At 37.7% G+C, this 13,012-nt stretch overlaps 1 protein-coding gene across 8 annotated transcripts in view; it reads right to left on the bottom strand.

Annotated features, from left to right (window-relative positions):
• The window catches only part of LOC103499294 (THO complex subunit 1), a 33,351-nt gene extending 22,542 nt beyond the window's left edge, over positions 1 to 10,809 (bottom strand). For 4 of the 8 annotated variants that reach the window (XR_539760.3, XR_007823642.1, XM_008462274.3 and 1 more), the window contains exons 1-4: positions 10,516 to 10,797; positions 9,884 to 10,008; positions 9,019 to 9,114; positions 380 to 463 (exon numbers count right to left, since the gene is read on the bottom strand). Coding sequence is in view for 2 of the 8 variants with exons in the window: in XM_008462274.3 (XP_008460496.1) it covers positions 380 to 463; positions 9,019 to 9,039 (105 nt within the window). In the remaining 6 variants the exon portion in view is untranslated. Of the gene's footprint in view, positions 1 to 379; positions 464 to 9,018; positions 9,115 to 9,883; positions 10,027 to 10,237; positions 10,285 to 10,515 lie in introns of those variants that run through there. The other 4 variants (XR_539761.3, XR_539764.3, XR_539762.3 and 1 more) reach the window with 4 other exon arrangements.
• Between the last annotated feature and the right edge of the window lie 2,203 nt (positions 10,810 to 13,012).

Raw genomic sequence — 13,012 nt, 5'->3', positions numbered from 1 at the left:
TTCAGGAATACTAATCAATCAAAATAATGGTGATCAAGGTCATTAGTTCGTTCATATAATTATACAAAGGAAGGGAACTTTATGCATCCAGGGGGTCAACTAACTCTAACCCAGGAACTTTAACATGAAAAAGAGAGAATTATTGTAGGAAAACTACACAGCGGGAGAAAGCTACCAGCCTTTTTGTGTGTGTGCACGCGGGCAAGTACTCTTGTTGTAAGCCAGAACAAAACACTCACCTCAACAAAAAAAAAATCTTAACTTTATATTTATTGATCAACTTTGCACTTTCCATATGACTTCAAAACTTTCAATACACTGATGTATTATTTATATCATGTATGACATTGCATGTACTCCAATGTTTCAGTGTAGCTACCTGAGGTCTAATAACATCTTGAACTGTCTGCAGAGCAAAATTTTCTGGTGGCCCCACTTGCAGTATGGCCTTTCGGAACTCTTCCTGTAAATAAAAAACAAATTGAGAGAGATAAGAAGAAGAACACGGCTGCATGACTTTTTCCTATAAAAACAACTTTAATTAAGAAAAAAAAGAAGGAAGACACGATCATTCAGAAAAAAAAGCTGTTAGACCTCCAATATTATTCCAGTACAGCAGAAAGAATAAAAGAAAGAATGAGAAAGCAGGGGCACCCTTGTAATTAAATAAACATTAGCAAGAAAGTTGTTACTAAAAGTTGTTAGAGAAAGTTGAGTAGTTAGAAGGGAAGTTGTTAGAGGTAGTTGAGTAGTTAGAAGGGAGAGAGTTTAAAAAGGGGCTAGGCGGGAGATGGAAAGTCAGTCTTGTAGAAAGAAGTTTAGTCTTGACTTTCTTGAGCGGAGGAAGCAAGAGAGATTGTGGTTTGTAATTGAATTGAGATCTCCTCAATTCACTAATATTGCAGAGAATTACTAATAAAGATTACTGGAATTTCATATTGAAATTCAGTTCCTATCAAATTGGTATCAGAGCCGAAACGATCCGTGAAACAAAGGAAGAATGGTGCAAACCAGGATTGAAGAAAGAATGGAATCCTTTGAACAAGAAGTGGCCGGAATTAAGAAAGAATTAGCAAAAATGCCAGTGATCGAATCTACGTTGATCGAATTAACAAGAAACATGGAAATGATGCGCCTGCAGTCCGAAAAACAGCAACAAGCAATTCTGTCATACATGGAAATGAATGCGAAAGAAAGATCGATGGCTGGAGAACGGATGAACGAATCGGATACCCAGAACTCGCCGGCGGTAAAATCAAAGAATGACAAGGCATCTTCCAGCCGCGATGTCGAGGAAATCAACACAAAAAAAAACGAACCGGACGAAAACTCTAACGATCGAAGCAAATTCAAGAAAGTTGAGATGCCGGTATTCACCGGAGAAGATCCGGAATCGTGGTTGTTCCGAGCAGAGCGATATTTTCAGATTCACAAGCTGACGGAATCGGAGAAAATGTTGGTATCGACGATTTGTTTCGACGGACCAGCTCTGAACTGGTACCGAGCCCAAGAGGAAAGGGAGAAATTCGTAAGTTGGACGAATTTGAAGGAGCGATTATTGATTCGATTTCAGTCGACCAGAGAAGGTACCGCTTTCGGCTGATTTTTAAGGATCCAACAAGAAACGACGGTGGAAGAATATTGAAATCTATTCGATAAATTAGTCGCGCCCCTATCCGACGTAGAAGATCGGGTCGTTGAAGAAACATTTATGAGCGGTCTGTTTCCGTGGATTCGAGCCGAAGTCATACTCTGCAGACCGAAAGGATTGGCGGAGATGATGCGAACAGCGCAATTGGTGGAAGACAGGGAGGTTCTGAGAAACGCAGCAAATTTAAATGGGTACACCGGCGGGAAATCCTCGACACCCACATCGACAGGTACGAAACACTATTACCATCAGCAAAATAAGGAAAACAAAGCTAATGCTCCATTTCCAATAAGAACGATTACGTTGAAAAGCCCAAATTCGGGAGAAACAAGGAAAGAAGGAACATCTAAGAGATTGCCGGATGCGGAATTCCAATTAAGAAGAGAAAAGGGACTCTGCTTCAAATGTAATGAAAAATATTCTGCTGATCACAAGTGCAAAATGAGAGAACAAAGGGAGCTTAGAATGTTTGTGGTAAAAGACAACAATGAAGAGTTAGAAATTGTGGAGGAAACAGAAACCGATACTGCCGAATTGAGAACCGTAGAAGTACAACCACAAGCAACAGCCTGCGTAGAATTGTCAATTAACTCAGTGGTCGGATTGAATGACCCAGGAACAATGAAGGTCAGAGGAACATTACAAGGTAAGGAGGTTGTGATTTTAATCGATTGCGGCGCCACACATAATTTTGTGTCTGAAAAACTAATCACTACATTGCAATTGCCGATCAAAGAAACCGCCCACTATGGAGTAATTCTCGGATCCGGGACAGCAATACAAGGGAAAGGGATCTGTGAATCGATTGAAGTTCAAATGAAAGACTGGACAGTAAAGGAGGACTTCTTACCACTAGAACTTGGAGGAGTTGATGTGATTCTCGGAATGCAATGGCTATATTCGCTAGGGGTAACAGTGTGTGACTGGAAGAACTTGACACTAACATTCTATGACGACAAGAAAAAGATTTGCATCAAGGGCGACCCGAGCCTCACTAAAGCAAGGGTAAGTTTGAAAAACTTAGTAAAGACTTGGGAGGAGCATGATCACGGCTATCTGATCGAGTGCAGATCCATGGGAATTGAAATTGCTGAATCGATAACATTGCATAAGGAAGAAAAAGGAGAAATAGAAGAAAAACTGCTCCCAATATTGGATCAGTTTAAAGACATATTCGAATGGCCCGAGAAGTTGCCGCCACGGAGAAGCATAGAACACCAGATACATCTCAAGGAAGGTACGAATCCGGTAAATGTCAGACCATATCGATACGCATACCATCAAAAGGAAGAAATGGAAAGATTGGTAAACGAGATGTTGGCTTCGGGAATCATAAGACCGAGTGCAAGCCCTTATTCAAGCCCAGTGCTGTTAGTTAAAAAAAAGGACGGTAGCTGGAGATTCTGTGTTGACTATCGAGCTTTGAACAATGTTACTGTTCCAGACAAGTTTCCAATCCCAGTAGTGGAGGAATTATTTGACGAATTGGGAGGTGCCTCGCTATTCACCAAGATCGATTTGAAGGCCGGGTATCATCAAATCCGAATGATAGATGGGGACATTGAGAAAACCGCCTTCCGAACACACGAAGGACACTACGAATTCTTAGTGATGCCATTCGGGCTCACGAACGCACCGGCCACCTTCCAATCCTTGATGAACTCAATCTTCAGACCATACTTGAGAAGGTTTGTCCTCGTTTTCTTCGATGATATATTAATCTACAGCCGAAACCTGGAAGATCACTTGAAACATATAGAGACTGTTTTCTTAGTGCTACGAAAACACGAGCTCTTCGCAAACCGGAAAAAATGTAGCTTTGGCCTGGCTAAAGTAGAGTACTTGGGACATCTTATATCAAACAAAGGTGTAGAAGTGGATCCAGAAAAAATCAAAGCCATAACTGACTGGCCGAAACCGACAAGCGTACGTGAAACACGAGGCTTCCTTGGATTGACGGGGTACTACAGAAAATTTGTACACCACTATGGTACTTTGGCAGCTCCACTTACCCAGTTACTCAAGAAAGGAGGGTTTAATTGGAATACGGAGGCAGAACAAGCATTTGAAAAGCTCAAAAAAGCAATGATAGCTCTACCGGTATTAGCCTTACCTATGTTTGATAAACCATTTGAGATTGAAACTGACGCCTCAGGGTATGGAGTAGGAGCTGTCTTAATACAAAATAAGCGCCCCATTGCGTTTTACAGCCACACATTGGCCATCAGAGACAGGGGCAGACCAGTGTATGAGAGGGAATTAATGGCTGTAGTACTAGCTGTGCAGCGTTGGCGCCGGTACGTATTGGGCAATCGATTCATCGTGCGAACGGATCAAAAATCACTGAAATTCCTGCTAGAGCAGCGAGTGGTACAACCACAATATCAAAGATGGTTAGCTAAATTGTTGGGATACACTTTCGACATGGAATATAAACCGGGAGTCGAGAATAAAGCGGCTGATGCGTTGTCAAGAATAACCCCCACTGTGCAGATGTGTACCGTAACAGTTCCAGTCTCCCTTGATTTGCAGATCATTAAAGAAGAGGTGGAAAAAGATACAAAGCTGATGAAAATTATAGCTGAAATGAATGGCAACATGGCTCTACAGGATAGCAAGTTCAAAATACATAATGGAATGTTGAAATACAAAGACCGGCTGGTAATATCACAAACGTCCAAATTAATACCACAGATACTACATAGCTATCATGACTCGGCAGTAGGAGGGCATTTAGGTTTTCTCCGCACTTATAAACGTATTTCAGGAGAATTATATTGGCAAGGCATGAAGGCTGTTGTAAAAAAATACTGCGCTGAATGTTTGATCTGCCAACAAAACAAGACTCTATGCCTATCACCAGCAGGCCTATTACTGCCATTAAACATCCCTACACTAATCTGGAATGATATATCAATGGATTTCGTGGAAGGACTACCTAAAGCAGCCGGGTTCGAAGTCATTTTCGTGGTAGTAGACCGGCTGAGTAAGTATGGCCACTTCATGCCATTAAAACATCCTTACTCAGCAAAGACAGTCGCAGAGCTATTCGTCAAGGAGGTAGTTCGGCTACATGGATTTCCAGCCTCCATCGTATCAGATAGGGATCGGGTGTTCCTTAGCAATTTTTGGAAAGAAATGTTCCGTTTGGCAGGAACAAAATTAAATAGAAGTTCAGCTTATCACCCGCAATCAGATGGACAAACCGAAGTAGTAAATAGAGGGGTTGAAGTATATTTGAGATGTTTCTGCAATGACAAACCCAAAGAGTGGGTTAAGTGGATAACATGGGCTGAATACTGGTATAACACCACCTTCCAAAAGGCTCTAGGAATGACACCCTTCCAGGTGGTTTATGGGCGGAAACCTCCCCCATTATTGTCTTATGGTACGCAAGTCACGCCTAACGTTACTTTAGACGAACAGCTGAAAGAAAGGGATGAAATGATACTGTCCTTAAGGGAAAACCTGCGATTAGCCCAAGAACAAATGAAGAAATACGCAGACAAACGACGCCGGGATATTGAATATAAGGTGGGAGACCTTGTTTTTTTGAAAATACGACCATACCGTCAGCTATCATTGAGACGAAAGAGGAATGAGAAACTGTCAGCCAAATATTTTGGTCCTTACAAAATCCTGGAGAGAATCGGACCAGTAGCGTATAAGCTGGAATTACCCAAGAGCGCACTAATTCATCCTGTTTTCCATGTCTCTCAACTAAAGAAACTGGTAGGAGAGCATACTGACATACAACCAACGATACAGCAGTTGGATGAGAATTTTGTTTGGAAAACACACCCGGTGGAAGCCCTCGATTACCGTCGAAACAAGGTGGGGGAATGGGAGGTGATGATACGTTGGGATGGCCTGTCAATTCATGAAACAACTTGGGAACCATATGTTGATGTTGCTGATAAATATCCGGACTTCCACCTTGAGGACAAGGTGAGTTTGGAAGGGAGGAGTAATGTTAGACCTCCAATATTATTCCAGTACAGCAGAAAGAATAAAAGAAAGAATGAGAAAGCAGGGGCACCCTTGTAATTAAATAAACATTAGCAAGAAAGTTGTTACTAAAAGTTGTTAGAGATAGTTGAGTAGTTAGAAGGGAAGTTGTTAGAGGTAGTTGAGTAGTTAGAAGGGGAGAGAGTTTAAAAAGGGGCTAGGCGGGAGATGGAAAGTCAGTCTTGTAGAAAGAAGTTTAGTCTTGACTTTCTTGAGCGGAGGAAGCAAGAGAGATTGTGATTTGTAATTGAATTGAGATCTCCTCAATTCACTAATATTGCAGAGAATTACTAATAAAGATTACTGGAATTTCATATTGAAATTCAGTTCCTATCAAAAGCCCACAAAAGATGGAAGCACCCTTTAAAGGAAGGAAAACTCCAACTATGCACAATAGTGCCAATAGAGTTACAAAAGGTCTTCGAAATCGAAGCTCACAAAGTGGCATGAAAGCGAATGAGGGACCAAATCTCCGTAGGATCCATTTCCAAACCCTTAAACACCCTACTATTCTGCTCCGCCACAAGACCTATAAAATCACAACACCCCCCCCCCCCACCCCACTGTAAGAAACAACCCTTCTCCCTAGGAAATACTCCTAAATCATAGCACTAACATGACTATGATGAGTATACATCAACCCAAACGTCTGAAAGGTCTCTCAGATACTACTGGCGCCAAAGAATATGATCCAAATCCCCTGCATACCAACAACTAATACAACAAAAAGGTCCAACCAGCGAAGGCATCTTCCTCACAAGTCGATCCATCCTGTTAGCCGACTATTCGTTTTCTTGTTGTGTTTTCTTGTTTCCACTACATATTTCTCATTTCTCTTTCTCGTGTCTAAGTCCTATTTCTTATTTGGGCTTTTCATTTCCTAATCTGATGAGTTTCACTTAGATCTTCCTTATTTCAATTCCTACTTCTCATTTCTAATCATATGTCTTGTTCGTGAATCGATAGGTACTCTGATTTCTTGTTCGTTCTGTGTTTGTGTTATGATGAGTTATTTTGTGATGTGGATTCAAATGTCACATGCAAGCCCTAACGCCACAACCTAAATAGTACACAAGCACTGAAATTAGAAGTGTAAAGTGGGAAACATGTTATCACTAATAACTTCAATAGATACTTGTGGAAGGTATGCTTATGAGACGAATGGACAATTGGAACTCTAATGAATGAGAAAGAATGGGAGGAATGAACGAGAGAGAAAATGTACAAGAGCAAAATGAGACAAGAAATAAATAGACGAGAAATTTGCTTCAACTTTAACTTTTCAAACGGGCAAAATTGGGTTGAGCAAGAATGCATAACACCAAACGAGGACAAGAACGAGAAAGAGAAGTGAGAATATTGTCGAAGCGGATTAACTTCATGTGCATATGAGGTTTTTTTGGTAAATTCGTAGGCGGCCGACGTCATCAAAAGGCCTCCTTCATTAAAATTTGAAAGATGAGCCAAATTTCATTTGAGCTTCCAAAAGGAGGAAGCTTCCCATGAAAATTGGAAGCTTTAGAAAAGGGATAGTTGCGAAATATAAAAATTAGATTCAAAATATTAGCATATATATAGAAACATTTAAAAAAATTACAAATAGAACAAAATCTGTCAAAGTCTATCAAAGATAAAAGTTTAACACTGATAGACCATGTTAAAATTATTAGTCTATCTGATAGACCATTAGAGTCCATCAACAATAGAAATTTATCGTCAATAGATTCTGCTACATTTATAACTTTTTTAAAATGTTGCTACACACTTAATTATTATTTCTAAAATTGCTATCTATTATAATTATCCAAACTTTTTTAATCTTTGTAGGGCATGTTAGTCATTTCATATACCCAAGAATCCTAAATCTCCCTAACTCTTATGTTTTTGGACTATTTTTGGTCATTTCGATATTGATAAAGTACCCTCTCGTCATGTTCCCCTCGTTTACGGGACTTTGAACTCGAAGCTATGCTAAGGCTGAGAATGGGAAGCTTCCTCTTTTTGGAAGCTCAAATGAAATTTGGCTCATCTTTCAAATTTTAATGAAGGAGGCCTTTTGATGATTCTACTACATTTATAACTTTTTTAAAATGTTGCTACACACTTAATTATTATTTCTAAAATTGCTATGTATTATAATTATCCAAACTTTTTTAATCTGTGTAGGGCATGTTAGTAATTTCATATACCCAAGAATCCTAAATCTCTCTAACTCTTATGTTTTTGGACTATTTTTGGTCATTTCGACATTGATAAAGTACCCTCTCGTCATGTTCCCCTCGTTTACAGGACTTTGAACTCGAAGCTATGCTAAGGCTGAGAGTTTGACAAGGTTTCTGCTAGCCCAACTTTGCCGTCCCGAGCGCATAGGAATTACTCGGTAGTGCCAAATTCTAAACCATCGTCATGGTAAACTCACATTCTATGAGTCTGGTTGTTTTATTGCTTGTTGTTTGTTCAAGCGTAAATTGTAGCTTGGGATTTTTCAAAACTGCTATCTGGATGGCAATTGCTGTTATTAAGAAAGCATCAGTCCCAAATTGATTGTTGCTTATTAATGGACGGGAGTGTTTACAACATTCTTTTTCATTTTCTTTCTTTTTCTTTCTGGGGAATACTTGTTAATAGTTATTAGAATTGTATTCTACAATTTTCAAAGGGAGGGAAGAAATGTGAATTTCTATATTTCTTCTGAGAATTATTGAAGTTCTTAACCCAACTGTGAAATGAGATTGTTTTAAAACAGTTGAAGTTCTAGATTTCGTTTTTCTTTCAACTAGGTTAGAGTTTGAAGGAAATCAAACCCATGGGCTCTAAGTTCTAATTGATTATACCAACTGCAAGCAATGGATTTTTTTTTCTTTTTTCTTTTTTTTTTTTTTGGGAGGGGAAGGATTCAACCCTTGTTTTTTTCTTTTTTTTAAGGTATATAGGAATTTTGAACGAGAAACAACTTAAAATCAATTCTTGTCATACATATGTATCTATAGATATCTATACACACACATACATATGTATGTATATATTAACAGTCTTTTAAAAAGCCCTCTCGAGAGCACATGCCTAGGTGCACCTAGGCTCAAGGAGCAAGCCTGGCACCTCGCCTTGAAAAGATGAGGCTCACTAAACAAGACTATCAACAAGCTTCTCCTAGTCATCAAAGTCCATAAGGCCTCTGGCATCTTCAATTTTGATCACAATCAACATTTAGATATATGAACATTTTCATTAACGTAACTATTTCTATTGAGCAACAACTTCTTCATTACATCATATATACATATATATATATATATATATATATATATATATATAAACTAAAGCAACTTATATAGAAAAGAATTAAAGCAACAACTAACCAAGTAAAGTGATAGATCCATTCAACTTATTTCTATTAAGCAACAACTTCTTCAACAAAGTCTCTAATTTGTTGAAACTTGGAAAGTTGTTGAATCCTGTGAGAGGAAGAAAACAATATTTATTAGTTACTTAATTAGAGAAAGAATGAGAAAATGTTAAGGACAATTCTAAAACATTGAAATCCAATCCAAAAAGAACTTAGAACAACATTATCGTCCAAATCTTATCCAAAAGAACATCCAAGGTGTTTAAATTATGAAATTTTGCAAGGTAATGATGTAATTAGAAATTAATATGATATTTATTCACATGGATGCCAAAAACCAAAAACCAAAATGGATGCCAAAAACCAAAACTTTTTCACTAACAATGATCAAACTAACTCCCATGATCAACCTACCCCATAACAACCCAACAAACTCACTCCAACATCAACCTAGCTCATAACAACCCAATGTAACAACTTTGACTCTTTGTACAAATGTAACACCAATATAATATGTTGCTCCTTACACAAAAACTAACTTCGGCGTGCCAACCCAAGGTAACAATAACATTGAGACTTTAAAAGTGATGTTTAAGCCCCCTCAAACTCGCTCCATGATCAAACTACACCATAACAATCCAACCTCTCTCAACTTCACTTTCCACAAATCTAATGACAATAGAATCGCTAAACCTTGACTCCTTACACAAGAACTCACTTCAGCATGCCACCCAACATCACAATTACATTGAGACCTTCAAAGTGACGTTCTCAAAGTAACCTTACACAAGGACGGCAGAATAGCCAAAACGAATCATTTGAAATAAATCTATCTATCCCCAATAAAAAAAACAATTAGAAATTTATAAAATACATACCTTAAGTTCAAGGTCCAACTCAATGTTTCAGGAGTGGTCACATGTCTTGGGAGTGGGTTCAAAGCCATCTAAGAATGAAACTTGCATATTCATCATCTCATCTAAATGCTTCAATTTCTCTACTCCTTCAGTCAACAAAATTTCTAAGTGTCCATACAAAGCTAGGGATTATGTAAAGCTTTACAGACATACCAAAGAATTTTTAATTGCATTTTTTCATTAGGAAATCATTATATCGAACAAAGTAGGAGGATTCGAGCAAGATTTATAAGTGTCCATTCAAAAAAGGCCCTTTCTGTACACACAAATTTATGCAAGCAAGATTTGAAACTAGTTCAAAAGTTTGGTTCATACCATTTTCAAATGTTAACTTCTTCTTGCTTCTTATTCTTCTTCAATTTCTTTTAAAAAAGAACCCATACAAAAAACACAAACCATCAATCCATGCACTAATTAGGTATCAATCAAATAGAACAAAAACCCTCGATCGCATTGTCAAAAAGATGAAATTCAAAGTAGTAAAAACTTTTTAAGAAAAAAAAAACCAAAACCCACTTAGTCCCATCTATGAAAAATCTCCTCACTTACCAGAATCACAAGAAGAAGCCATAAAAAGGATAATGGAGACTAACCAACAAGAGGAATCTTCCGACGAGTTGCTGGGTTGACGGTGGCAGCTAGGTGTGACGACTGCGGCAGCAGCTGAGTTTGACGGAGGTGGCGGTAGTAGGGCGTGACAGCGGCGACAACAGCTGGGTTGTAGGGTGTCGGGAGCTAGCTGGGTTGGAAGATCGTGGGTGGGGTAGGAAGAAATGGGTTGGAAAAAAATAAGGACGAAAAAAAGAAACGGGTTTTAGGAAGATGAATCGGTGGAAAGGAAAAGAAGGAGAAGTGAAACGAAAAGGAAAGGAGAAAATAAGGGAAACGAGGGAAACTAATGAATTCCGTTCATATATATATGTATCGTTAAATATTTAGATTAATTAAAAAATTAGATAAAATTTTGTTTTAACATTAAAAAAATGGAAAATTGTATTAAATGACAACAACATTTCGAAAAATACAGCCATGACATCTCTTTTTTGCATATTGTGAATTTGGCAAATATGTTAAGTAATTAGTAATATCATATCACTATCAGAGGGTTATCGGCTTTTAAAGTAACTATTTTATCATAAAAAATTTTGTTATTTTTGCAAACACCCCTTAAAAAATTAAAAGATTGTAATATTCTTTATGAAAATTAATGTGGCAATGAATATTTAAAGTCATCTTGATCACCAAATTAATTTCCATCTTTTAATTTGAAACAAGTTTAAAGTTAAATAACATTTTTCTAGGACAAATTCAAATGTTTGAAAAGGAAAATAACAATTTTCCAAAGTTTTAAAGAATGTTAAAATATTACTATCATATTAGAATCAAAATTCTTAAAATTTAAATGACTAAAACTTATAGTCTAAGTAAAATATATAGAGTTTAGAAGTTTAAACAGAAATTTTGAAAACTTAAATATTATAAATAAATATGTGAATTTAATTAATTAACATTGTATTCAAACATTTTTAGCCCAATTTTTACTTTTTATCTTTACAAGATTCTCAAAGGTGATCTCATGCTCACCAAGCGGTCATAAATTGTCATTAGTCAAATACTCTGGTGACATATTATATCATGAATAGAATTTAGTGACTTATGTAACAACAATATTTTTATCACTAATTATTGTTTTCATAAAAAAGAAAATATTATTATGTGAGTTTTTTTAAGCATTTATGTTTGTTGACCATTCTTGTAAGACTCTGGTCCAAAAGGGAGTCCTATAAAAGAGGAACTCCATCGAGAAATATAATTTGACTAAGTGTAAAAAGAGGCTTCTGCGAGGAAAGATGCAATTGGAGAAAGGATGATGTGAAGAGAAAGTGTGCGAGACCAAGTGTCATTGCATTAAGAAGGCGACATGATGACATTAGATGACGAAGAATAAGCAGCGCGATGGATGCTAAGAACTAGGTGGTTGGGAGTAGTAATGCAGGGAGAAGTACCTACGCCTAAGAGTGTGGCGATGAAGTAAGTGTCCTGTTGAAAAGACTAAACATTCATATGAAGTGGCTAAACAACCCTCTGAGGAGAGTAAATGTTCTATGGCTTTTCGAGAAGAAAGCCGGGTAATTTGAGCATTCCATAAAGATAAGGTTGGCGTCTCAAGGAAAATATCTAATTACAAGTGATAGCTGGCGACGTGTTAAATTAGATTGGTTGCATGGCCTGATGAGCTGTAACTTGACATGTGTAAAGCATAGAGATGACCCTTGGATTTGAAAGGTCAATATAAATAGAACCAATGAGGCTGGAAGAAAAGGGGCATGAGATGTTAGACATTCTGATGAAATAGCACAAGAAGTTATGAATGTTGAACGATTAGTTGAGAGAACCACTAGACGAGAAGAGAAAGGTGAAAGCAGGGAAGGAAAGAGTTAAGGCTAAGTATTTTATGAGTGATCCTTATAAATGAATGATTGTTTATAAATGATCCTTATAAACAAATGATTGTTTGTGAGTGATTCTCTCACGTAAAAATATGTTTCGATGAATGGTTTTCATATATAAAATTAATATCTCTATGAATGGTTTTCTTAAACGAATGAGTGTTTGAAAATGTGGTATTATGATCTTTACATTCGAAAGAAGTAACTTATAAGTATCTGTGTTACAGTATCCTTTTGTAACCTTGTAATCTAAATGATATTATGTTACTATGTCATTATGTGTTTAAGTAAACATTTGTTATGAAATTGATCGTGTGATGTGTAGTAATGAGATATATCGCAAGACTCTGGTGGAAATCCAAGGTCGTCTTTCGATCTTCGAGGCTCGTACTCCGAGGACTTTAACCCACACTCCTGGCATGCTCCCCGACACGTTTTCCTAAGGTATAGGTTAGGAAGCGAGCTCCTTGGAGGGAGAACTGTGGTGCGACACAAAACGATCCAAAAGATGGCCAATGCTTCCAACGAGTGGAGAACGCTCGTTCGATGTCAGAAACCACTAGAAATGCACTTGAGGCAATGGGCTGAGCTTGAGGGCTTCTGGTCTTCGTCCCAAGAAAACGAGAGCAAGAATGCCCTG

Source organism: Cucumis melo, chromosome 9 (assembly GCF_025177605.1).
Source record: "Cucumis melo cultivar AY chromosome 9, USDA_Cmelo_AY_1.0, whole genome shotgun sequence".
Lineage (NCBI taxonomy): Eukaryota > Viridiplantae > Streptophyta > Magnoliopsida > Cucurbitales > Cucurbitaceae > Cucumis > Cucumis melo.
This window is presented reverse-complemented; position numbering and strand designations above follow the sequence as displayed.